The 27,235-nt window shown below is 37.5% G+C and overlaps 2 protein-coding genes across 3 annotated transcripts; one reads left to right on the plus strand and one right to left on the minus strand.

The window, feature by feature from the left end:
- The first annotated feature begins 1,466 nt into the window (after positions 1 to 1,466).
- Positions 1,467 to 7,378, plus strand: LOC104099060 (uncharacterized). 2 transcript variants are annotated; one of them, XM_009605938.4, is made up of 10 exons: positions 1,467 to 1,603; positions 2,550 to 3,318; positions 3,602 to 4,251; positions 4,327 to 4,803; positions 4,905 to 5,190; positions 5,298 to 5,519; positions 5,835 to 6,008; positions 6,384 to 6,575; positions 6,679 to 6,792; positions 6,996 to 7,378. In XM_009605938.4, the coding sequence occupies exons 2-10, from the start codon at positions 2,599 to 2,601 to the stop codon at positions 7,323 to 7,325; spliced, it is 3,165 nt and encodes a 1,054-aa protein (XP_009604233.1). In that variant the 5' UTR covers positions 1,467 to 1,603; positions 2,550 to 2,598; the 3' UTR covers positions 7,326 to 7,378. The 2 variants fall into 2 exon arrangements, with proteins under 2 accessions (XP_009604233.1, XP_009604232.1); XM_009605937.4 differs by having other exon boundaries at positions 3,602 to 4,803.
- A 489-nt stretch (positions 7,379 to 7,867) lies between these two features.
- On the minus strand, positions 7,868 to 11,548 carry LOC104099059 (probable adenylate kinase 7, mitochondrial). Its single transcript, XM_009605936.4, has 4 exons — positions 11,183 to 11,548; positions 10,067 to 10,207; positions 9,000 to 9,224; positions 7,868 to 8,256 (listed from the first exon to the last, which is right to left on the minus strand). The coding sequence occupies exons 1-4, from the start codon at positions 11,510 to 11,512 to the stop codon at positions 8,101 to 8,103; spliced, it is 852 nt and encodes a 283-aa protein (XP_009604231.1). The 5' UTR covers positions 11,513 to 11,548; the 3' UTR covers positions 7,868 to 8,100.
- Positions 11,549 to 27,235: the final 15,687 nt, after the last annotated feature.

Here is a 27,235-nt window from a genome sequence, read left to right on the forward strand (position 1 = left end):
CTAAAATAAATATTTGGAGCACAAACTATATATTTTGTGCTATTAAAACTTTACCAGAAAAAAATTCAAAAAATCGAAAAAAATCAAAAAACTCGAGGAAAACCGAGATTGAAAACATGACTTTATTGGTTTGGTTTGGTTTATAAATTAAAAAAATATGACACCATTGATTTGGTTTGGTAATTAAAAAATGCGAACCAACCCAACTTATGTACACCCTTATTGATGCTTAATAACTACAAATACTTGTAATTAAACTCATATTTGTAAATACTAAGTTCAATATATCTGTAAATACTAAAAATAGTAATTCATGAACGGATATTTCGGCTTGATATCTCCAACTTCCAAATCGACACTTGGAGTTAGCTTTAACTGGAAGTAGACCGAACTCTGTTACTCCCTCCGTCTCATATTAATAATTATGGTTATTAAAAATAATTATCTCAAATTATTTGTCATTTTAAAAGTTCAAGACAAAATTGATTTTTTTTTTTTTTTTTTTACCCTTAGTAATAATTATTATTGAAGATAGAGATAACACATAAATAGAACAAATATTCAATGAAGAGAGATTATATCTTAAGACATAAATAAAGATAGAATAACCTAATCTTTTTTTTAATTAATATTTTTAAGGGGCGTGTTAAAAAAAATACGATACATAATATGAGATAGAGGGAGTAATTGTTAGTAGAGTATTTGTTATTGCGAATACAGCTTCGACTTTTGGACAAACGTAAAAAGCCATTTAATGTTAAAACCCAAATGAATAAAGTAGTTAAAGAACACGACACCCACCTACCCTCCTTCACTCTATCTTTGGTTTTTCCATTTTTTTATTACTACTTATTAGTACTTCCTATCATTGGCCAAATCAAATTTTGGTTGAGTAGTGTCAAAATATATAAAAGTAAATATACCAAAAAATTAATGAGAGTCAATATATAGTATATATACATATAATTTATATTTTTACCTATCTACACAATGTATTTTTTTCGCGAAGGGGTGTCCTTCCTATAATGTGGCTCCGCCACTTCTCCCTATGTCCTAATCTATGTGACATAATTTGAAGTACGACGTTCTAATTATTTAATTTTCGGTGTAAATTCAAGCATAAAACTTTCAACAACAACAATAACAATAAATTCAATATAATTCTACAAGTAAGGTCGATAATATATATGCGGACCTTACCCCATTATTTTCGATAGACATAAAACTTTCAATGTTATTAAAATAAAACTTACATATTAATACTTAAAGAAACTATATAAAAAATATTATAAGTCACAAACAAATTTCATTGACTTGACTCCAATTAATAACTATCTCACATTAAGTGGACAGAGGGAGTACTTATTAGTACTAATTTAATTCCCATTATCAATAGGAAAAAGACATTCTTTTCTCTGCTCACTCTGCACTTCTCACTCACAGACTCAGAGAACTCAAAACACCCCACCTTGGGTTGTTTTACTCATATTGTCTCTCACGGGCTCATGAATGATTAATCATTCATCTTTTTACTCTGTAAAGACAACCATCTTGGCCTTCCTTTTTCTCACATTCCTTTGATTTTTCTGGTGTTGTGTTCTTTGTAAGTCTAAAGTTTCTCATTTTCTCAATCTTGATATTACTACTATTAACATCATTTCTAGTCATTATTTCATGTAACATTGTGAATTTGTGAAGTAGCTGTTTAGTCTTATTTGCTTAATAAGAACTTGGGTTATTCTCATTTGCCTCTGTTAGTCTTCAAATCTGCTACTTGTGGTGTTCACTCTCTGTTCATTATGCTTTTATTGTTTGTCGGATTAAGCCGGCTCAAAGATACACGTGGTATGATATAGTCCGCCAAAAGACTTCATACAATTTAAAACTATCCCTACACCTTATAAGTAGTTTCATTTTCGTTTCAGCTACCAATTTGGGGCTTTGTTCGCGCATACAACAGTTTATGTAGCGACAAAGTATTTTAGCCTTGAGGATATCTTGTTCCTTCTAGTTTTTCGTTTGCTCTTCGTTCCTTAGATTGATTTTCTTATCCTGCAAAAAAACAAATCCTTTTTTTCCTTTCTAAGATCTTGTATAGTACTTAATGTGTTCTGGTTAATTGACTTAAGCATCCAAGTGTTAGAATTATGAAGTCATTGGAAACTGACTTGTGAAAGAGAAAGGGGCGTTTCTTGGACATAGAGCATGTACAAGCATAAGGATTGTTAACGAATAACTCGAATTTCTAAGTATAAAAGGGCAGCCCGGTGCACAAAGCATCCCGAGTTCCCATAGGGTCCGGGGAAAGGCCGCACGCGAAGGGGGTGTGATGTAGGCAGCCTACCCTTATGCAATATGCAAGCATCAATGGCTGATTCCACGGCTCGAACATGTGAAATTATTTAATTATAGAAGTTCTACTAACTTGAGAATGCTACTTGGTTCAATTGCAATGTGCATGTGGGAAAAGGATAGAATGAACACTAAGTTCGGAATCTTTTGCTCTTTAATACAGCTTGAAGATGTGTTTGCTATTCATTTTTGTGCAGGCTCATATTGTTCAATTGATGACCATTCTATATCTGTGTTACTAAAATCATGGTTTTGGGACTGAAGGCCAGAACTAGGAATAGCCCCTCAGTTCAAGTCGAATATCTAATCCATATTAAGGAGATTAAACCTTGGCCACCCTCGCATTCATTGAGAACTCCCCGTGCTGTTTTAATCGAGTGGGAACACGGAGATAAGCACTCTGGATCTACTAATCAAGTTGTTCCATCGTCGGGAACTGGTTCTGGTATTGGTGACGGAAGAATTGAATTCAATGAGTCGTTTAGACTTCCTGTGACACTTCTAAAGGAAACTTCACTTAAAGGTGGAGATGGAAACACTTTCCAAAAGAATTGCATCGAATTCCACTTGTATGAACCCCGGCGTGATAAGACCGTAAAAGGTCAACTTTTAGGAACTGCTATCGTTGACTTGGCAGATTATGGTGTTGTTAGAGAGAGTTTGAGCATATGTCCCCCTATTAACTGCAAGCGAACTTATAGGAACACAGCACAGCCTCTTCTTTTTCTGAAAATTCAGATAGGTGAGAGGAGTCGCGTAAGGTCATCTTTGAGGGACAAGTTAAAAAGAGAAGCTTCAATGGACCGAAATGGTTCTCTTTCTAGATTACTGAGTGAAGAATATGCTGATGAAGCTGAATTTGCTTCATACACTGATGATGATGATGATGATGTTTCCTCGCATTTATCAGCGCCTGTTTCTTCTTCAGCTAACGAATCAAACTATGGTTCACCACCTCAAGAAGAGGTATAGTGATGCTTTTCTATCAGTATCCTCTGCATATCTGAATGTAATTCTTCCGTTGTGTTACTTCCAAAATGCATGACACAGGTCCTTTTGCAGCAAATTTGCATTCAATACATACTATGTATAGAAGATGCAATGTCCATTTCCGTGGCATGCATTTTTGAATAAAACGCACTCTGTAAAACTTTACATCATTGTAACATGATTGGTGGTTGTATTACATTGCTTTCCAGTATTATGAAAATCTTAGATTGTTTGATAGCCAACTGGCATATGATTGCAGGATATATCCGAGGGAGTAAAAAGTAGCGCTGGACAAGATGAAGATGAAAATGTTCTAGATTATAAGGAAAGGCTTGCAGATGTGGACGAGAATCCTGAGACAAAATCTCTATCTAGTTTGCAAGGAAGTTTGTCGCACTCCTCAACTGATATGTCCTCTGATCTGGCTTGGATCTCAAAGAAAATTGGTGGTTGTAGTAGCGTTCAGTATTCAACATTTAATGTGAGTGATATAAATGAGGAGACTCAGAATGCCTGCATGATAATCAAACAGGACAAACAGGTACAATGCATGGAACAAATAGCGGCCAATGGCAAAAGTGTTGGTGAAAAATCCAGTCGACAGAACTCAGATCCAGCTGAAAGAGCCTGTCCAATTCCGTGTATCACAGATGAGAGTAGCAACTTTGAGAGCACAGTTAGTATTTTCTCCAATAGTGTGATGGAAGAGAAAAAGTCAACTCTATCTGTAAATGGGCTGTGGGATGATGCCAGAGATGCGGGTACCGAAAATGGTTCTGTTGAAGGTGAAAACAGTGAGGATCATCAGGAAAATGGACAAGAATGTGTTCTTCGCAATGGAAAGCAACACCAGGAGAACGAACAAGGAAAAGAAAGCTCGGAAGATGAAGGGCAATGCAAAAAGGATGAGTTAATCAGTTGCTATTCAGAAGTGGATACTATAAAACTTGACTTGATGGAAATTAATGCAATTTCTTCTTACAGGGACAGTTCCGAAGCAAAGAGTAGTACCTCCCATAGTGAGATAGTAAAGCATGTGATGTCAGTCAGGTCATCACCAGAATCAAATAGAGGTGACGGATCTGTCGGAAGTAATCAGATTCTAGTGCAAGACACTCCGAAAGGTGCTCGAGGTTTTTCAAGCAATGAGAGAAAAGAAAAAGTGAGTCCAAGAGACACAACAAACATTCTTTTGGAAAGCCAAATCCATAAGTTGGAGCAAAGAGTAAAGATGCTTGAAGGAGAATTGAGAGAAGCTGCAGCTATTGAAGTTGGCCTTTACTCAGTTGTTGCAGAGCATGGATGTTCCGCAAATAAGGTCCATTCTCCGGCAAGACGTCTGTCTAGGTTCTATCTACATGCATGTAAAGAAAACTCCGTATTGAAAAGAGGAAGTGCTGCTAAAAGTGCTATTTCTGGAATATATTTGGTTGCCAAGGCATGTGGAAATGATGTTGCTAGGTACTTTTCAGTTTTAAGTTTTTGCGGAAGGAAGTTAAGCTACATGCACAAGACAGTTATTTGTTTTTCTTCTAAATATTCACTTATTTTTCTGAGCACAGGTTAACTTTCTGGCTATCAAATTCAGTGGTGCTGAGAGCAACTATAACCAAATTCCATGGGCGGCAGCAGCTACCTCTTTCTACTGAAACTATGCTTGGAAAATCTGTTGTCGCGGACAAGAAGAAATTTTCTCCACTTAAGTGGGAGTCTCACTCTAGCAACGGTGTCAGAGATGATATTTGTGAGAGTTTAGGCAATTGGGAGGACCCTGTTACATTTATAAGAGCACTCAAGAAAACAGAGGCTTGGATATTCTCCCGCATCATTGAATCTATTTGGTGGCAGGTGCACAAAATGAATCTTAAAGATGTCATTTATTGATTTTGAACCTGAAGAATCACCTACCTATCAACTAACTCAACTTTTTTTTATTCATTTATTTATTTCTTCAGACTCTCATTCCACATATGCAGTCTGGTGCTTCAACAGCGATCTGTAATAGCATGGGTTCCGAGATAAACAATGTCTGCAGTAGGACGTCTAGTTTTGGTGCTGAAGATGGAAAATTTTCCTTGGATCTTTGGAAGAAGGCTTTAAAAGATGCATGTGAAAGGATTTGCCCTGTTCGAGCTGCGGGACATGAGTGTGGCTGTTTGCATATGCTCTCTAAATCGGTATGGCCTGGCCTACCTTTCCTTCCATATTGTACATGCTCTTACTTCCATAATCATAACATGCTATTTTCTGTCTTTGTTTCACTTCTCAGGAAAATTTGTCTTCTAATTAAGTAGTTGTTAGCTCATATACTAATTAGTGTAATATGTTAAGAAAGACTACCAAACATGAACTTCCTTGTACTGAGGAAAAGTTGTTTTGCTTATGTTAAACCAGCATCTCCTGTCTTTCTTTGGATGGGTTTGATGTGGACCAAACTGTAATGATCTAGATTTTGGTCCATCTTGCCGCTAATAAATGGTTCTTGAAACCAGATAATGGAACAATGTGTGGTTAGATTGGATGTGGCTATGTTCAACGCTATCCTTCGAGAGTCTGCTGATGAGATGCCTTCAGATCCTATATCAGATCCTATCAGTGATGCTGAGGTGCTTCCCATTCCAGCTGGAAAAGCTAGCTTTGGGGCAGGTGCACAACTGAAAAATGCGGTGAGTATCATGGTTGTAACCTTTCCAGTTAGAGTTTTATAATGTAGATATGATTGTTAGGCTACTGCTTACCGTGATGCATTGTAGCAGGAGTTTTGTCCTTCATCACTTCTCTCCCCTATTACCCCAAGAAAACAAACATTTTTTTGTTCATAGCAGATGTGCCATACTAATATTTAGACTTCCTTTTCCCCAGTTTTCCAAATCCGACCCTTCGCTCTCTGTTATTTTTCTTCCCTCATTCTTTTACCAATTTTTACACCATCTTAATTTTCTTTTAGGTCACATTCTGCAAACTCTAAGATAGTATTTATCCGTTGATATATATATATATATATATATATATATATGATTTTTAAATCACATTGATTGCAGATAGGGAATTGGTCTAGATGGCTCACTGACCTTGTTGGCAACTCACTAGTAGACGAAAATAGAGAAGATAATGACGACAATGAGAGTGAAGAATATGATACATCTTCCAAGTCTTTCTATCTCCTCGACGCACTGAGTGATCTTATGATGCTTCCAAAGGATATGCTGTTAAGTAGGACAATAAGAAAAGAGGTTTTTCCTCAAAACCTTGAAAGCATCATGTTTTTCGCAGCCCGAGTGTTTTGTATTTTTCTTTCCCCTTATTTTTGGTGCTACTTGTCTCATTAATCCTCAGGTCTGTCCCACATTTGGTCCGATTATAATAAGAAGGGTTCTTAATGTTTTTGTCGCGGATGAGTTTTGCCCTGATCCAATACCTGAATGTGTACTTGAAGCTCTTAACACAGAGGTAAGCTCGCCTCTTTGTTCATTTTGCCACGCTAGAGTTTAAGCTCATCCCTTAAGATGTCTTTGTTCATTTTTCCAAGTAGATTTTGAAATTAGTTCTCCATTCAGAGCTTGGAGTAGGGTTGATGAGCTAAGCATTTTACTATTACAATGAACCAAGTCTTTTTAAATCAGATTCTGCTTCTGATATTTTTCCCTGGTTAGGATCCTTTTGACGCGGAAGAAGATTCAGTCATGAGCTACCCATGCACAGCAGCTCCTATAGCATATAAGCCACCTTCAACAGTTTCAGTGGATGGTCTATTAGGTGACATTAGTAGCCATTCTAAGCTGAGACGAAGCGGATCTTCAGTGCTCAAGAAGTCATACACAAGCGATGATGAGCTCGATCAAATGGATATGAACTTCATCATTTCTGAGGGCATTGAAACTTCACCACTTGCAAAATCCAGTAGGATATTGAAAGGTAGTGTTGATGGAAATTCTGTGAGGTATCAACTCCTTAGGGAGGTATGGATAAACAGTGAATTATAATTTGATCTGTAGTAATTATTAGTTCTGTTAATAAATATTTTCAGCTAACGCAACTGCTGCATTCCTTCTAATTTTCTACCTTAAAACTAGAATATATCTTACGTATGAACAAGCTCAAAAATCTTGTCCGTTAGGAAGGAAATATTTATATTCTAGACTTACTAAAAATATTCTTGAGGACCTGTTTATTATTCAAGAATCCCAAGTAATTTTTTTAAACTTAATCCCGAATTTTTTTAGAAACAATTTAATCATCTGTTGGTTCAATTTCTGGTATTACTGAAGTTGGATTTTGATATGAGCAGTGTCAGTGAGATGGCAAGAAATCTCATTTATGTTAAGAGTCCAAACTCCAATTATCAACATCAGGATGATATAACAAGTACTGTTGAAGTACAATGTGCAGCTTTTTACAGCTCCATTAATAGAAAAAATAGCCAAACTTTGCAGAACATAACACAAGATTCATACGGGTGCCACAGCACGAGCTAATAAACGTAGCATTTCCATGGGGTTAAAAGTATTACACACCAACACAAGCATTCACTAAAAATAAGCTTTGTAGAATCTATATATATAGAGTATTATAAGCTTGTCTGATGCTCTCGCATCTTGATGTTTCTCTCTTCAGGCAGATAAAACTAGGTTGCACTCTTTTAAACAAAAATGAAAACAAAATTACGCATATTCCCGCCCAAATCTTAAGACTTTGTTCACTCATATTTCCTATACCTACTATGCTCGCAAAAAGAATGAAGATCAGCAGCAAATCAGATTAGCATCCTGCACTCAACTGTGTAGAGCCAACTGCATTCCTGTGCTGAAGATGCAAAGCAGCCAAAAGGCCTTGCCATGTTTCTCCAGGTCCTCCAGCCACTTGAAAATCAAGGAGCTTTCTCTGTTTCCTGTAGTATTCTTCTAGCGGTTTGATCTACATAAAACAGAATGATGACGTGCATTAGTTGATTTTGTAGTTCAACTGAGAAAATACTGAGTTATGACTCTGTACAACCACATTTAGCATGCTGACTAGCAATAAAATGAGAGCTGAGGAAATTTTGAACCAAGTCCATGCAATTAGTTTTATAGCTCTAATAGATAAAAGAAAATTAAACAGTGTATTTTAAAAAGTTGATCACATGCACCGCTACCTTCAGGTTACTGACATAAATATAGCTTAGGATAGATGCAATCATCTTTTTTTTTGTTTTGTTGGTAATAGATGCAATCATCTTTGAGACATTAACTTGTTTAAGACATCAGCACGAACAAAGTAAAAACCCGTGAAGAAGATCAGGTGAGAACCGAGAGATGTCAGAGTCAAGAACAATATGGCATTGACATTTAAACTATTTCAGCATGGTTTGTTCAATGAACATTCAGGTACTCCATATACTGGCTTTCTAGCAAACAATCTTTGATTTGTATTTTCCTCAAAGGAAGTGCTACGAGAATGAGAATTTGAAGCAGATGATCTACGAGCACATTTGCATCTGTGTGATTCAGTAGGCAATAGTATTTACTTACACATCAAGAACGCTAAGAAAGGCGATCTATGATCCTATTCGTCAAGAATGCTAAGAGAAGCAATCTACAATTCTGTTTGTCTCAAATTATGACATCAAATTTTTCTAGTGTTTCCATCTGTAAAATTTCAGGACATCAGATAGGTACCTGCTCTGCATGCACATGCAGCTTCTTTCTCGAGACATCATTCATGGTATTTGAAGGCCTAAAATGACCACCCTCTGGCTGAAGACTCATATTAATTCCAGAAGTCCTGCGAAGGAATTCTAGAGGTGAATAAAGTCCAGTACTTTTGTCTTTCTTTGACATCTCACCCTCGGCACATTTAAGATTCAGAACTAGATCTATGTCCACAGTTTTGTCCAGGATTTCCTGCAGGAATAAACAAGAAGAGTATGTAATTTCCAACATTGTTTCCAGATGAATCATAACAAATACAATAAAAAAGAGTCCTCTTTGAACAAAATCTGAGATAAGTAAAAATAAATATTTTATACACTTGAATATTATTAGACAATGCAGATTACTGTAAAGTGAATAATCTTGGCCCAAACACTATCCGTCTCAAGATACAGAAACAGGATTTCAGAAAGTAACAAACAGCAATCATTTACCGGCTCTTCTCATCAATTACTCCCTCCATACCTTTCACAAGTAATATTGTGATTTTGTTAACCAACTACGTGTTGAAACTAATACCAGTTAATTCGAAATCTCAAAACAAAACTTGAACAACTGAAAGCGACTATACGACTTATATATAAGGTACTGGTTAAATTTTCAAAGTGTTTATTTATTTATTTATCAAGTAATTAACACCACCATAAACAAACTACAAAGTTCGATCAATATGTGAAGTATGAACTTTTAGCTGGAAGCTTGAGCAAGAAACTCAATTGTTTAAGGAAAATACAACAACACAAAAAAACCCAGTGAAATCCACAAATGGGGTCTGAGAAGGGTAGTTAGTGTGTACGCGGACCTTACCCCTACCTTTAAGAAGGCAGAGAGGCTGTTTCCGGTAGACCCTCGGCTCGGGAAAGATAAATGGAAGGAGCAACAACAAGCATGTTTAAGGAAAATAGTGTGAAACGAAAATGGAAGAATCCAAGATAACAAGAAAAAAGAAGATGCCATTTAAGTCTACAGAGAGAGAGAGAGAGAGAGAGAGAGAGAGAGAGAGAGAGAGAGAGAGAGAGAGGGGCTATACTTACAGCTTGAATCTTTGATCGAGGAATGCCGTCCAAGATAAATCCACTTTCACCCCTGCAAAATCCTTCTTCTAGCCTCTTTGACAACAGACCAAATATAACGTCTTCTGGAACAAGTTTTCCCTGATTTACAGCCTCTGCTATCTTCATAACAAAAAATGAGAGGTTTTATTAGGTGAAACAAATAAAAAGAAAAGAAAGAGTAATGCACCACTATCTTTAAACAAAGAATGTACTCCTGTACTCAATTGTTACATGACAAATTACTACTATTTGAGAAGCCAAACAAAATCTTATGTTCAAATACTTCGACTGAAAAATTCTGACTTATAGCTCATCATTTCGGATTATGTATATTTTATTCTTTATCGATGTTTTAATCTCACCAAAAATTAAATGGTTTTGACCCTCTGCTCTGAAATCGACATTCTTTGGAGAAAGTTTATTTTTTTATAAAGCTGAAACAGAGAAACTAATAATCGAAAATATGACCAGTTAACCAATCTTTTATGCTTTAAATAAGCTAGTATGAGTCAAATACATGGATCTTTCACCTTCATTTCCTCCATTCGAGCTCATTTCTTTCTATACTAAATTATATGTCAAAATAAGACCAGTTAACAACTAAAAATACAAATTTTCTTTTCATTAGCCATTCCCAATGAAAAGAGAAACAAGACCAGCTCAAACAAGCCTTTATACTCTAATTCCAGACTAGTATGGATCAATTATCTGAAAATTTTGGTATTCATTCCCTCTATTCAGGCTCATTTCTTTCTATTACTCCCCTGACCCAAATATCTTATACTCTTTCCTTCTTAATCTGTCCCCCCCCAAAAAAAAATATCTTTCTACATTTAGAAACAATGTCACATCAAAATTTTCATTTTACTCTTAACGAAATGATGTATAATCATACAAATATTATGACCTGTTTTAGACATAAGTTTCAGAAGTCTTTTTTTTTTCCATAACGACCGTGTCAAATCAAACAACATCATATAAATTGAAACAGAGTGATAAATAATATGTCAAATAATACAAGTTAAACTAAAACAATTTTTTCCTTTAAAGAGCTCACTAAGGCAAAAAACAAACAGAAATAAAAGAAATTAAAACCTGCTTATAGATAGAAGAACGAGGGTGAAGTTCTTGACGAACAAGTGAGCCCATAGAAATATGAGGAACATCTAGAAGCTTCGAAAGCCATTGGGCGTACACGTGTCTCTGAGCCATAGGATCGCCCATGACCACCCACTGCACTCCTCTTCGTGGAACTGACCCTTCAGATTCCTCCATTACCCCTGAGCGTACACGTGTCTCTTCATAATATTCGTAATCATCGTCGTAATCGTAGTCGATCTGAGCTGCAGCTGATCCGTAAGACCGAAGAGATGACCGAATAATATGTGGCTGCGTCGCCGCTCTCAGACGGCTGAGCAATGCCATCGTCGAGAGAAAAAGGGTTTCTCTAAGGAAGGGAAATTGGGGTTTTACAGAGTCAGAGATGGCGGGATGAAATATTGACCCTGAATGTGGGGTTTATTTACGGAAATGCCATGATTTGAATGACACGTGTCAGATAATAAACGGTGGGGAGATGAATCGTGGGTCACGTGATTTTTATATGAGGAGGAGGCGGAGGGGAAATTGCAATCCACACAACTGGGGAGAGAAGTATGTGGTTGAATGACATGTGGACTGTCTCCGCTGCTAATGTATTTGTTACTCGACCGCGTCCACCGGCATATATATAACGAGTAATTGTATCCATCAAAATTTAATACGATAAAAAAAAGTTAACTAACGTTTTTATATCTCTTGAGATTTGAATCTTAATTTCTTGAAATTTTCACTCATTTCAATAATCATAGGCTACGATCTCACTATCATACATCCACTTTACTATGCAAGTAACTCTCTATTTTTCTCGATAATTAAAATATTTCATTAATCACCAAGAACAGTAATTACAAAATAAGCTAAGTCATTCCATATAATTTCTATCTCTATACCCAGTACATAATCAACACACTAATATCTAGCTAGCTGGTCAATATATGATTGGTCTATGTCTGAAAGAAAGCTGCTGCATATTTGTCCTCAACTTTCCATGTACTTCCCTAGCAAGTTGCTCAATGATCTTTGTTTGGTCTTCAAATATCCTACTATTCCTCTCTTTCCATAACACATAGATATATTCAGCATATGGCATTTTAATTATCCTTGCATTCATCGATTTTCCTTTGGTGTGTGGGATCAACCTGATAATCAGTTGTTGTCATGAACTGGGCTGATAACTGGAGCCATATCAGTAATCTCATCCACACTGAACACTCACCAAACAGATCATCTACTGCCATACATAAATGCACAACTTGAGTTTACTTGAATTCCCCATTGAGCCACTATTAGCAACCTTCCATGGCATTGGAGCCATATGGTTAACACAACTTTGGGCCTTGCCTCATTATTGTGAAACAGCGTGCCTCTCCACTTTACTCGATTATGAACTCCCAACAGATGTAGATATATCTGTTTAATGAGGCTCTTCAATTCGTCTGATTCAAAGTAGGGATCTGATGTGCCTTGTCCCTAGCAGCCAATATCAATAGCCATATCTTGTAAGCTTTGTCCTTTAACGTAGTATGCATGTATCCACCGCATCCACACTTTATCCTCCTTATGAGCCAGGTCCTTTAATGTAGTATGCAACTCTTTATCATAATTCTCATGTAATCTTTAGCCATTTTTTCATTACATGTTCCTTCATGTACTAGAGTATTAAAATTTTGATTTAGTTTTCAAAAAAATTAAAATTGAGAAATTTTATTTGTGTTAATATATTGAAAAACTTAGCTTGGCTTTGATATTGTTTTTGTTTAATTTCTAAACAAAACAGGCCTTGTAGCTGTAGTTAAAAGGCTAGTAAAGTAATAAGAAGCTTTGAAATTTGTTACGGTCAAATTTGCTTAGCTGCTTAAAATGAAATGTGCCGTCCAATACATAACACGTTCAACGTAACTTAATATTCAGTGTGTCAATGGTGTGAAAAATGCCATATAAAATAACACCCATGCTTCATATTCTCAACTAGCAACATGCATGCTTTAAACTAATGCAAAAGGCTTAGATAAATGAATTTATATATACATACATATATCTTTAGTTGTTATTTATGGCTTGGTTATTTCCTTATATTTTTTAGGAACTATAATCCCTATATGTTTGGGAAAACTCATTGTCCTAATAGATTTGAGAAAGAAAAATTTATTGTCCTTGTCAAATTGAAAAATCTTTTTTCATAGGTTTGAGACTATTTGTGATATATATAGGGGTTGTAGTTTGGATTCTATAAACGGTATTGTGCTTTTCTTCTCATTCATAGAGGAAAACTCTCTTTGCTTCTGCCCCGAGAATTAGGCTTAGCCGAACCTCGTTAAATCCTTATATTGACTTTTTCTTCTCTATTTATCTTGTGTATGATTATGTGTTAGTTAACCCACAATCTTTCAACATTAGTCAACTATCAACTTTACTATATTAACGCTTAACAGGTCTTAAAGTCAAATGATGCAGCAACATCACTTACAACCTAATTAACTTAGAAAGACAGATTCCCAAATTACTCTATCTAACAGCGAAATAGAAAATTTAGCTAATGGACGTTATGCATCATATAAATACTCTTATCTCTTGCTTATATGCATATATTTCTTGCATATAGTTATTCTACATGGACTAAGGTTGTGTCACGTGAATTGTCCGTACGAGTTGAGGTGATTTTGACATATGAATTGTCCGTGCGAGTTGAGTTGATTTTGGTACCTGAGTTATCCGTGCATTGAGCATGCTGGTCATGTTTCGTTTTACGTGTGGATATGGATCCATTCCTCTAGGGTCGCCCTTCTATTCTAATGGGCCCACAATATTTTAAGCTATTCGGGACCGATCGCCCGAATTCATGAAGATTGCGTGGACATTAGCATATGCAAAATCGAAAATCGTGCTGAATCCTATTTTATGGCCCTAGAAGGCCAAAAAACGAAGACGACCATGGGGAAGCAATGACTATAGTTCATTAGGTCGTTTCTGATGGAGGCACAAAAGTTTAGGTGATTCAGGGCCGATCGCTCGAATTCATAAGATGGCATGGACATTAGCACACGAAAAATAAAAAATTTGGCTGAATTCCTATTTTATGGTCCTAAAATGCCAAAAAACAAGAAAACGTTATTGTGAGGCAATGTCTATTGTTCATTAGGTCATTTCTAATGGCCCCATAAAATTTTAGGTGATTCAGGGCCGGTTGCCAGAATTTAGGGGTGGGCATCGGTCAGTTCGGTTGTAAATATTATCGGTTTAGCGTATCGGTTATCAGTTTATAAATATGGTAAACCGATAATCGAACAGATAAGATATCGGTTATCAGTTATCAGTTAACCGGTTATCGACCATTATCGATTCGGTTATCGGTTTACCCGATAAGATAACTCAATCTAGAGTTAAGTAAAAAAGAGAAGACAATTCACATGTAGTATACTAATTTCTACGTTCTGGCCACAACTAATATTTGAAGTTTCTGCTTGGAGAAACTAATATTCACATATTGAAATAATTTGACAACATTTGCTTCTGCTTCTATAGATTGAAGATAATATTTTCATACAGCAAAAATAGATTTGAATGAGAATCTACAGAAATACACAATCCCTTTTGAAAGATAAGGTTATGTCTGTGCTTGTAGACCAAGTCAACTCTCACCAACCTACCACCTTTTTGTGGAGAAAACGGAAGAACAAAGAACCCAAGAACCAACTTTGCAATGCTACAAACATCAACATAATTAGAACAAGAGACTATGAAAAAACCTCAAGTACTACCACCCACATGTAAATTAAAAGAGTACCATTTGTCATCCATCATCCAAAACACAATGACCGAGGCAGTCACAAAATTTACAACTAATATTCACATATTGAAGTAGTCAAGAATGGGATGGCATCGATAGAATCAAAGAAGGAAGATAGAGTACTTTGCAGCAGGTATTTGCACCAAAATGCCATTCAAGTATTTGCACCAAAAAACAATGCACTCTCTGTTGCTGCTAAGCCTGAACTGCAGAATTTGGTGTCAAAGCTACTAGTAATTCAATAGTTGTCCAAAGTCCAAAGAGAACTGAAATAGTACTAATTCTTCAACAACAATTGTCCAAATACATTAATAACAATACAAAGTAGTAGCAATTTCACCTTAAGATTAACAAGTCCAAACATAATACTAATAGTTCAAATTCAAGTTAACAAGACAACAACTACTCAATCCTTATAGGTTTCACCAAATTGCGCTCCAAACAACGCTCAACATGCCTCATTAGGGATTTAGTACCAGTTTGTCGTGCATTGTAACATAAAACAAGATGACAAAGACTACATCTTACTTTTCACAATCCATCATCACCTTCTTCAATCCTTTCATAGTGACTCCAAACATGTGAGATAACTTTGAGACCACAAAGTCGAGGCATGGTTACACCTATTAAACATAAAAAGAAAAAAATATTAATTTAAAAAAATAATTTTTTAAACATACTATGTATTATATAAGTTGAATAATTAACTTACCAAAGTTTTAACTCACAACTATCTAAGATTCTACGCATCATTATCGCAAGGTTTGTTTCCAAGTTTGGCAAAATCTATGAAAATATATATTAACAAGTCAAACAACAAAAATATTAAATAAACTATTTATAAAAATAATATACAATCAAATAAATTAAAATATTGCTACCTTGTTCTAGTTGTTCGAGAACATCTAAATCTTCCTCAACACTTACATGTAATGACTCACTCCGAAGCCAATCTTGAAGGCACACTAGAACTTCCACCAATTTAGGAGTCAATGAACTCCTAAATGAATCAAGAATACGCCCTCCAGTGCTAAATGTACATTCGGATGCAACACTTGAAATAGGAATAGATAACACATCCCGAGCCATCTCAGCAAGAATGGGAAATCTAGGTGAGTTTACTTTCCAACAAAGCAATATATTAGAGTCTGCTATTTCATTTTCAACTTCTTCTGTAAGATATTTTTCCAATTCTGATTTAGAATCTGAACCTCCAATCCTAGCTTTATGTCTTTTTAATTCTTCAAAGAAAGAACCAAAATCTCCTCCGCTTTGGACACTAATAGTATTCGCTAAAAGCGATGAAGTAGAAATTTTCATTGTGTCCAATGAAGAGTTAGATAAACATGAAGAAGGACGATAACCTTTATCTTTTGAATGAGACTTTATATACTCATCAAACAATGAAGTCATGTATGTATGCACTTCCTTCGCGATAATTGGCCCTTTTTCTTCAAACATCTTCACAAGTGCAAAACTAACAGAATCAAACTTGTACCAAGGATCCAAAACATATGAAATAAAAATTATCTTGTTCATTTTTTCTGGATCACCCCAATGCTTATCAAATTTCTCCTTTATTTTCTTTGCCATTGAACCAAAAAGAACATCTTCATTTAATATCAATTGTTTCAAGTAAACAACAATTTCATAAATTTCAAGAAAATAATATTTTGATGTAACATAAAGTGAGCTAGATACCTTTAAAGTAAGCTTATAAAAAATTTTAATTTTTTTTGTCAATTTCTTTACATCCACCCAATCACTACTCAAAAGTGTATCTGCAGGATTGCCATCCACAATATCAACAAACTCAAGATGATGTAACAAGCCAATATCATGATCAGCATATTCTAAAATTTCACTCTCATATTCAATAGCCATGTTCAACATCAAGTATGTAGAATTCCACCTTGTAGGAACATCCAAACATAAAGATTTCCTAACTAGATTTCCTTCATCACAACATTCCTGAAACTTTTTCCACCTAGCAGGAGACTGCCTGATATATCTCACTGCTTTCCCAATACATTCAATAGACACAGTTGATTCTTTTATACTATCCTGAACAACAAGATTCATAATATGATCCATACACCTCACGTGAAGGTGCTTACCATTCACGGAATTGGTCCCCCACTTAGTTAACTTCTTAGAAAGCTCTTTCATCGTCACATCATTTGAACTAGCATTATCAACTGTGACAGTGAAAATCTTTTGTAACCCCCACTTTTTCAAACAATTAACAATACTATTTTACCCCTATGATTAGAAATTGGACAAAAATTGATAATTCTTTTATGCATTTTTCATTCATTATCAATCCAATGAACAGTAATACAAATATAATTTATTCGTTGTAAGGAAATCCAAGTATCAGTGGTAAGGCAAACTCTCTGATCTTTAAAAAGCTCCACCAACTTACGTTTTTTCTCATTGAAAAGATCAAAACAGTCCCGAGTCACAGTTCTACGTGAAGGAATTCGAAAAAAAGTTGTGCAACTTTCATAAAATTCATAAAACCTTCCTTTTCAACAAAGCTGAAAGGAAGTTCATCAACAATCACCATACGACACAAAGCCTTCCTACATTGTTCTTGATAAAATTTCCAAGGAACAACTGCTATATCACCCTTATTACCCCCCGGAACAGGTTGAAAGGCTAATTTTGATTGACTTGTTACAGCATCTAAAGGCATTTTTTTACAATTGGTCATATGCGTAAGCAGTGATTTCGTACCATTATCTTTTGTGTCAGCAAAATATTCTCTTTTGTAATGTTTACAGACACCCTTTTTATTTCCTTCAGAATCAATAATTTGGTCAAAATGATCCCATGCAGGAGACCTCTTTTTTCTTTGTTTCCTTACTGTCGATTGAACTGATTGAGATTGTGCCGTCGCATTTGAATTAGAAGCTCCACTTTCACAAATCACCTTATCAATTATGATATTTTCAGCCATGCATTTGTGTCACTGTGAGTTTGAATTTAAAAGAAATCAAGCAACGAGGCAACAAGATCTTAAAAAATGAATTAGAAGAATCTAGACATAAGGCAACTGAAGATGAAGAATCTAGACATAAGGCAACTGAACAAAATAAATACTGGACCTTCCCATTCACAATTTATATGTGCCTTTTAATGTACAAAATCTTACCATTCAAAGACTAAAATAGTATTTTACAGTGCAATTTAAGAAAGTATTTTCCAGATTGACCGTGTAAAGCAGTAAAGGTATTAATTCTTAGACAGTTTCAATAAGTTTTTCTCAATAGAAATGCCATGTGTTGGACTCCCTGAAGCCTAAGTATATATTCTGCAGCTACTAGAAGATCAAGATAGTGTTGTCTATTGATTGTTAGGTCTTTTTATCTTTTTTTTACTTCCTTTTAGACTATTTCAAACAATTTTTGCTCAATAAGAATGTCACGTATAGCATATATAGAAGTTTAATTTATGAAAGTTTTGTATATTCAAGGTATCTTTGTGATTATTTAGGCATAAGTTCCTTCTTCTCTGTCATCCACTTAATAAACGATTGAATGAAGAATGAAGATGAAGCAACTAAAGACTTACACGAAGAATGAAGATGAAGCTGAAGAATGTGACTGAGAAATGTGAAGCAACTGAAGAGTGAAGACTTAAGAATGCGGCTGAGAAAGAATAGGAAAGAATGAAGTGAAGCCTTAGCATATATAATTATGTATATACTTAAGGGTAAAGTAGTAATTTTATTAATCCTTATTAGGTTATCGGTTAACCCATTAACAGAATTGGCAAACCGAGGCCCAAACCAATAACCCAATAGTGAAAAAATTCTAAACCGTTACCGAACCGTTAACCCAATAATCCAATACCGAAAACTCAATAAATAATTAACGGTTCGGGTTATCAGTTTTACCCGATATATGCCCAGCCCTACCCGAATTCATGAAGATGGCGTAGACATTAGTATACAAAAAATTAGAAATCGTGCTGAATTTCTATTTTATGGCCCTAAAATATCAAAAAATGGGGAACGGTCAAGGTGAGGAAATGACTAGGGTTCATTAGGTCGTTTATTATGGGCCCACAAAATTTTAGGCGATTCGGGGCCGGTTGCCTGTATTTATGAAGATGGCGTGGACTGCACACAAAAAATCAAAAATCGTGCTAAATTCATGTTTTATGACTCTAAAATGCCAAATAATAAGGAACGGTTATGGAGAGGCAATGTCTATTGTTCATAAGGTTATTTTTTAACTGCACGCAAAATTTTAGGAGATTCCGGGCCGATCACCCGAATTCATGCAGATTGCATGGACTATAAAACTAGAATTCATGCATCCGAGCGACCAGGCCCGAACCGCCTACAATTTTGTTGGGCCGTCAAAAATGACCTAAGGAACAATAGTTATTGTTTCTCCATGAACGCAACTCATTTTTTGGCATTTTAGGGCCATTAAACTAGAATTTTGTCTAATTTCCAGATTTTCGTGTGCTATAACCCATGCCATCTGCATGCATTCGGGTGACCGAACCCGAATCGCCAAAAAATTTTCCCTCCCATAACAAATGACCAAAGGAACAATTGTAATCAATTCGCCATGACCGTACCTCGTTTTTTGGTATTTTAGGGCCATAAAACTGGAATTCCGTCAAATTTTAGAATTTTCGTGTGGTAGCCCATGCCATCTACATGCATCCGGGCGACCGGACCCGAATCGTCTAAAATTTTGCCGGGCAATAAAAAATACCTAAGTAATAATAGTCATCGCTTCGCCATTACCATTCCTCGTTTTAGGGCGCTTTAGGGCCATAAAACTGAAATTATGTCCGATTCCAGGATTTTCGTTTGTTATGCCCACATCATCTGCATACATCCGGGCAACCTGATCCGAATCGCCTAAAATTTTGCCGGGCAATCAAAAACGATTTAAGGAACAATAATCATCGATTCGCCATGACCGTTCATCGTTTATGGCATTTTAGGACCATAAAGCTGGAATTCAGCCTGATTCCCAAATTTGTGTGCTATAGCCCACAACATCTACATGCATCTACGCGACCGGACTTGAATCGCCTAAAATTTTGCCCGCCAGTCAAAAACGACCTAAGGAACAATAGTCATCGCTTCGCCATGACCGTTCCTTATTTTTTTGGCGGTATAGGGCCATAAAACAGGAATTCCACCCGATTCCTAGATTTTCATGTGTTATAGTCCATGCCATCTACATGCATCCCGACGATCGGACCCGAATCACCTAAAGGTTTTTTGGACCATCAAAATTAACCTAAGGAACAATAGTCATGGAATCGCCATGACCATTCCTTATTTTTTGGCTTTTTAGGGCCGTAAAGTTGGAAATGTGCCCGATTCTCACATTTTCGTGTGCCAAAACCCACGCATCTGCATGTATCCGGGTGACCGGACCCGAATCACTTAATTTTTTTCAGACCATAAAAATGACCTAAAAAATAATAGTCATTGTCTCTCAAAGGACCATTCCTCATTTTTTGGTGTTTTAGGGCCATAGAATTTGGATTCTACCTAATTCCTAGGTTTTCATGTGTTATAACCCACGCCTTCTGCGTGGGCTCGGGCGCCGGACCTGGATCGCCTAAAAATTTTCTGGACCATCAAAAATGACCTAAGGAAAATAGTCACCGCCTCGCAATGACCGTTGCTCATATTTTGGAGTTTTAGGGCCATAAAATTGGAATTTTGCTCGATTCCTAGATTTTCGTGTGCTATATAGCCCATGCCTTCTGCATGGGCTCGGGCGCCTGGAAGCCTAATATTTTGACGGACCATAAAAAATGAGCTAAGGAACAATTGTCACCGCCACGTCATGACTGTTACTCATTTTTGGCGTTTTAGGGCCATAAAATTAGAATTTCGTCAGATTTCCAGATTTTCATGTACTATAACGCCTTCTGCATGGGCCCAGGCGCCAGGACTCGGGTCGCCTACAATCTTGTCAGACTATAAAAAATGACCTAAGGAATAATAATCACCGTCTCGCCATGACTGATCCTCGATTCCTAGATTTTTGTGTACTATAACCCACGCCTTCTGCATGGGCCCGAGCGCTCAAACCCGGGTTGCTTACAATCTTCTCAGACCATAAACAATGATCTAATGAACAATAGTCATCATCACAACATGACTGTTCCTTGTGTTTTGATATTTTATGGCCATATAACTTGAATTTCGCTCGATTCCCAGATTTTCGTGTGCTATAGCCATGCATTCTGCATGGGCTTAAGCGCCCCGACCGGGATCGTCTAAAATTTTGTCGGACCATCAAAAATTACCTAAGGAACAATAGTCACCACCTCGCCAAGACCGTTCCTCGTTGTTTGGTATTTTAGAGCCATAAAATCGAAATTCCGCCCGATTCCTAGATTTTCGTGTGCTACAGCCCACGCCTTCTGTATGGGCCCGGGCGTCCGGACCCGGATCACCTAAAATTTTGTCGAACCATAAAAAATGACCTAAGAAACAATAGTCACTGCCTCGTCATGACCGTTACTCATTGTTTGGCGGTTTAGGGCCATAAAACTAGAATTCCGCCTGATTCCCAGATTTTCATGTGCTATAGCCCACGCTTTCTGCATGGGCCCGGACGCCCAGACGTGGATAGCTTAAAATTTTTCTGGACCATCAAAAATGACCTAAGAAAAAATAGTCACCGCCTTTTCCATGATTGGTACTCTTTTTTTAGCGTTTTAGGGCCATAAAACTGGAATTTTGCTTGATTCACAAATTTCCGTGTGCTATAACCCACGCCTTCTGCATAGGCCCGGGTACCCGGAACCATATCGCATAAAATTTTATCGGACCATCAAAATCGACCTAAGGAACAATAGTTACCGGCTCGCCATGACCGTTACTCATTTTGTGGCGTTTTAGGTTCATAAAATTAGAATTCTGCCCGATTCCTAGATTTTCGTGTGCTATAGCTCACGCCTTCTGTATGGGCCTGGACTCTCGGACCCGGATCACCTAAAATTTTGTTGGACCATAAAAAATGACCTAAGGAACAGTAGTCACCACCTCGTCATGATCGTTCTTTATTTTTTGGTGTTTTAGAGCCATAAAAACTGAAATTCTGCTCGATTCTCAGATATTCGTGTGCATAGCACACGCCTTCTGCATGGCACAGACCCGGATCGGATAAAATTTTTCAAACCATAAAAAATAACCTAAGTAACAATAGTCACAAGCTCGTCATGAGCTTTACTTATTTTTTGGTATTTTAGGGCTATTAAACTGGAATTCCGCCCGATTCCTAGATTTTCGTATGTTAATAACACACGTCCTCTTCATGGGCAAAATCACCCGGACTCGGATCTCCTAAAATTTTTCCGGATCATAAAAAATGACCTAAGTGACAATTATCACTGCCTAGTCATGACTGTTACTCATTTTTGGCATTTTAGGGTCATAAAACAGGAATTGCGCCTCATTCCCAAATTTTCGTGTACTATAGCCCACGCCTTCAGCAAGGGCCCTAGCGTCCGGACCTGGATCACCTAAAATTTCGTCGGACCATAAAACACTACCTAAGGAACAATAGTCACCACCCCATCATGATCGCTACTCATTTTTTGGCGTTTTAGAGCCATAAAACTGGAATTCCGCTCGATTTCCAGATTTTTGTATGCTATAACCCATGCCTTCTACATGGGACCGGGCGCCCAAACCCGGATCGCGTAAAATATTGTTGGACCATTAATAATAACCTAAAGAACAATCGTCACTGCCTTTCCATGACCGTTACTATATTTTGGCATTTTAGGGCCATAAAACTGGAATTCCGCCTGAATCCTATAATTTTGTGTGCTTTAACTCACACCTTCTGCATGGGCCCGAGCATCCGGACCCAGAATGCCTAAAATTTTAGAATTTCGCACGATTCTCACATTTTCGTGTGCTATTGACCACATCTTCTACATGGGCTTGGGCGCCCACACATAGATTGCCTAAAATTTTGTTGGACCATCAACAAGACCTAAGGAACAATAGTCATCGCTTGTTCACGATCGTTACTCGTGTTTTGGCATTTTAGAGCTATAAAAACTGGAATTCCGCTAGATTTTTAGATTTTCGCATGTTATAGCCACGCCTTCTGTATGCGTCCGTGTGCCCGGACTTGCATCGCATAAATTTTTTCGGATCATCAAAAATGACCTAAGGAACAATAGTCACCCATCGTCATGACCGTTACTTGTTTTTTCGCTTTGGGCCATAAAACTAGAATTCCGCCGGCCAGACCCAAATCGACTCAAATTTTATCGGACAATAAAAAAATGGCCTAAGGAACAATTGTCACTTCCCCGCCATGACCATTCCTCATTTTTTTGGCGTTTTAAGGTCATAAAACTAGAATTCCACCAGATTTCTAAATTTTAGTGTGCTATAACCCACGCCTTCAGCATAGGCCCGGACGCCCGAACTCGGATCTCCTGAAATTTTATCGGACTATCAAAAACAACCTAAGGAACCAAAGGCAACGCCTCATCATGACCGTTAATCGTGTTTTGGCATATTAGGACCATAAAACTGAAAATTTCACCGGATACAAGATTTTCATGTATTATAGCCCATGCCTCTGCATGGGAATGTACGACCGGACTCGGATTACCTAAAATATATTGTTCATAAAAAATAAACTAAGGAATAATAGTCACTGCCTCGTCATTACCGTTACTCCTTTTTTGGCATTTTAGGGCCATAAAACGGTAATTTCACCCAATTCTTAGATTTTTATGTGCTATAGCACACGCCTTCTGCATGGGCCCGAGCGTCCAGACCCGAATCGCCTAAAATTTTGTCAAACCATCAAAAACAACCTAAGGAAAAAATAGTCACCGCTTCTTCATTACCGTTACTCGTATTTTTGTAATTTAGGGCCATAAAATAGGAATTCCGCCCGATTCTTAGATTTTCGTGTGTTATAGCCACGCCTTCTGCATGGGCCCGGGAGCTGGATCCGAATCACCTAAAATTTTGTCTTGACCATAAAAGAACGACCAAAGAAACAATAGTCATTGCCTCGTCATGAATGTTTCTTGATTTTTGGCGTTTTAGGACCATAAAACTGAAATTGCACCCGATTTTTAGATTTTTGTGTGCTATAGCCCACGCCTTCTACATGAGCCCAGGCACCCGGACCCTGATCGCCTAAAACTTGGTCGAACCATTGAAAATGACCTAGGGAACAATAATCATCGCCTAATCATGATCGTTACTCATATTTTAGCGTTTTAGGGCCATAAAACCGAATCTCCGCCCAATTCCAAGATTTTCGTGTGTTATAGCCACGCCTTCTGCATGGGCCCGGACGTCCGGACCCAGATCACCTAAAATTTTGCCGTACCATCAAAAATGACCAAAGGATCCATAGTCACCGCCTCGTCATAACCGTTATTTATTTTTTGGTATTTTAGGGCCATAAAACTAGAATTCACCTCGATTCATAGATTTTCGTGTGTTGTATCCTAAGCCTTCTGCATGGGCCAGGTGCCCGGATACAGATCGCCTAAAATTTTGCCGGACAATAAAAAATGACCTAAGGAACAATTGTCACCTCCTCTCCATATTTGTTCCTCAATGTTTAGTGTTTTAGGGTCATAAAACTGGAATTTCGTCCGATTACCATATTTTCGTGTGTTATAGCCCATGCTTTCTACATTGACCTGGACCTGAATCGCCTAAAATCTTGCTGGACTATCAAAAATAACCTAAGGAACAATAGTCACCATATTTTCGTGTGCTATACCCTAGATTTTTGTTTGCATAGCCCACGCCTTCTACATGGGCTCGGGCGCCCGGACTTGGATCGCCTAAAATTTTTTCGGACCATCAAAAATAACCTAAGGAACAATAGTCACTTCCTTATCATGACCGTTACTCGTGTGTCATGACCGTTACTCGTGTTTTGGCATTTTAGGACCATAAAACTCAAATTCTGCCCGATATCGGATTTTAGTTTGCTATAGCCGACGCCTTCTGCATCAGCCTGGGTGCCCGGACTCGGATCGCCTAAAATTTTTTTGGACCTTAAAAAATGACCTAATGAACAATAGTCACCTTCTCGCCTTGACCATTCCTCTTTTTTCGTTTTAGGGCCATAAAATTAGAATTTTGCCCTATTTCTAGATTTTTATTTGCATAGCCCACACCTTTTGCATGGGCCCGGGCACCCGGACCTGGATCGCCTAAAATATTTTCGGACCATCAGAAATAACCTATGGAACAATAGTCACCGCCTCGTCATGACAGTTAATTATATTTTGGCATTTTAGGACCATAAAATTAAAATTCCGCCGGATACCAGATTTTCATGTGCTATAGCCCACGTCTTCTATATGGGCCCGAGTGGCCGGGCCCGAATCGCCTAAAAAAATTTTGGACCATAAAAAATGACCTAAGGAACAATAACCATCTTCTCGCCATGATCGTTCCTTAGTTTATGGCATTTTAGGTCCATAAAAATAGAATTTCACCTGATTTTTAGATTTTCGTTTGCATAGCCCTTGCACTCTGCATTGTCCCGGGCACGAGACCCGGATAACCTAAAATTTTGTCGGACCATCAAAAATAACCTAAGGAATAATAGTTACCACTTCTCCATGACCGTTCCTCGATTTTTTGCGTTTTAGGTCCATAAAACTAGTATTCCGCCCAATACCAGATTTTCATGTAAAATAGCCCACGCCTTTTGCATATGGCTTGGGCGCCAGGACCCGGATCGCCTAAAATTTTTCCAGACCATCAAAAATGACCTAAGGAACAATAGTCACTGCCTAGTCATGACCTTGCCTCATTTTATGGCGTTTTAGGTCCATAAAACTAGAATTCCTCTTAATTTCTAAATTTGCGAGTGCTATAGTTCACGCCTTCTACATGGGCCCGGGTGCGGATCGCCTAAGATTTTGCTAGAACATCCAAAATGACTTAAGTAACAATAATCACTGCCTAATCATGATCGTTACTCAGTTTTTGGCATTTTAGGGCCATAAAACTGAAACTTCGCCCGATTCTTAGATTTTCGTGTGTTATAACCTCGCCTTCTGTATGGGCCCGGGCGACCTGATCCAGAAACCTAATATTTTGTCGTACCATTAAAAATTACCAAAGGAATAATAGTCACTGCCTCGTCATGACCATTACTCATTTTTGGCGTTTTAGGGCCATAAAATTGGAATTAAACTCGATTCCTAGATATGTGTGTGCTATATACCACACCTTCTGCATGGGCCACGATGCCCGGATCCGGATCGCCTAAAACTTTGCTGGACTATCGAAAATGACCTAAGAAATAATAGTCACCTCCTCTCCATAATCGTTCCTCATTTCTTGGAATTTTAGGCCATAAAACTGTAATTCTGTTCGATTACTATATTTTCATGTGCTATGGCACACGCTTTCTGTATTGACCCAGACCCGGATCGCCTAAAATGACCTAAGGAACACTATTCACCACCTTGTCATGACCGTTACTCGTTTTGGCATTTTATGGCCATATAATTGGAATTCTATTTTATTCCTAAATTTTCGTATGTTATAGACCATGCATTCAACATGGACCCGGGCGCCGAACTCGAATCGCCTAAAATTTTGACGGACCATCAAAAATGACCTACGGAATAATAGTCACCTTCTCGCCATGACCGTTCCTCATTTTTTGGCATTTTAGGGCTATAAAGCGAGAATTCCGCCCCATTCAAAGATTCTCGTTTGTATAGCCCACGCCTTTTGCATGGGCTCTAGCGCCCGGACCCGGATCGCCTAAACATTTTTCGGACCATCAAAAATAACCTAAGGAACAATAGTCACCGCCTTTTCATGACCGTTACCCGTGTTGTAGAATTTTAGGGTCATAAAACTGAAATTCCGCTTTATACTAGATTTTCGTGTGCTATAGCCCACGCCTTCTGCATGGGCCTGGGTGCCCGGACCTAGATCGCTTAAAAAATTTTCAGACCTTCAAAAAAGACCTAAGGAACCAAAATCACCTTCTCTCCATGACAGTTCCTCAATTGTTTTCGTTTTAGGGTCATAAAACTAGAATTTCGCCCTATTTCCAGATTTTCGTGTGCTGCATGGGCCTAGGCGCCCGGACCCAGATCGCCTAAAATTTTTTCATACCTTCAAAAAAGACCTAAGGAACAAAAATCACTTTCTCAACATGACTGTTCTTCATTGTTTTCGTTATAGGGCCATAAACTAGAATTCCGTCTGATTTCCAGATTTTCGTTTGCATAGCCCA

This window comes from Nicotiana tomentosiformis, chromosome 9 (genome assembly GCF_000390325.3).
Source record: "Nicotiana tomentosiformis chromosome 9, ASM39032v3, whole genome shotgun sequence".
Lineage (NCBI taxonomy): Eukaryota > Viridiplantae > Streptophyta > Magnoliopsida > Solanales > Solanaceae > Nicotiana > Nicotiana tomentosiformis.

Bases quoted from the DNA above. Each gene is read 5' to 3' on its own strand.
- LOC104099060 (XM_009605937.4), top strand. From the start codon at position 2,599: ATGGTTTTGGGACTGAAGGCCAGAACTAGGAATAGCCCCTCAGTTCAA. The intron at 5,191-5,297 runs GTGCACAAAATG...TTATTTCTTCAG, and splicing joins TTGAATCTATTTGGTGGCAG to ACTCTCATTCCACATATGCA. The intron at 6,009-6,383 runs GTGAGTATCATG...CATTGATTGCAG, and splicing joins GTGCACAACTGAAAAATGCG to ATAGGGAATTGGTCTAGATG.
- LOC104099059 (XM_009605936.4), bottom strand. From the start codon at position 11,512: ATGGCATTGCTCAGCCGTCTGAGAGCGGCGACGCAGCCACATATTATT. The intron at 10,208-11,182 runs GTTTTAATTTCT...TTTGTTATGAAG, and splicing joins GTTCTTCTATCTATAAGCAG to ATAGCAGAGGCTGTAAATCA. The intron at 8,257-8,999 runs GTACCTATCTGA...TGTTTTATGTAG, and splicing joins TGCATGTGCATGCAGAGCAG to ATCAAACCGCTAGAAGAATA.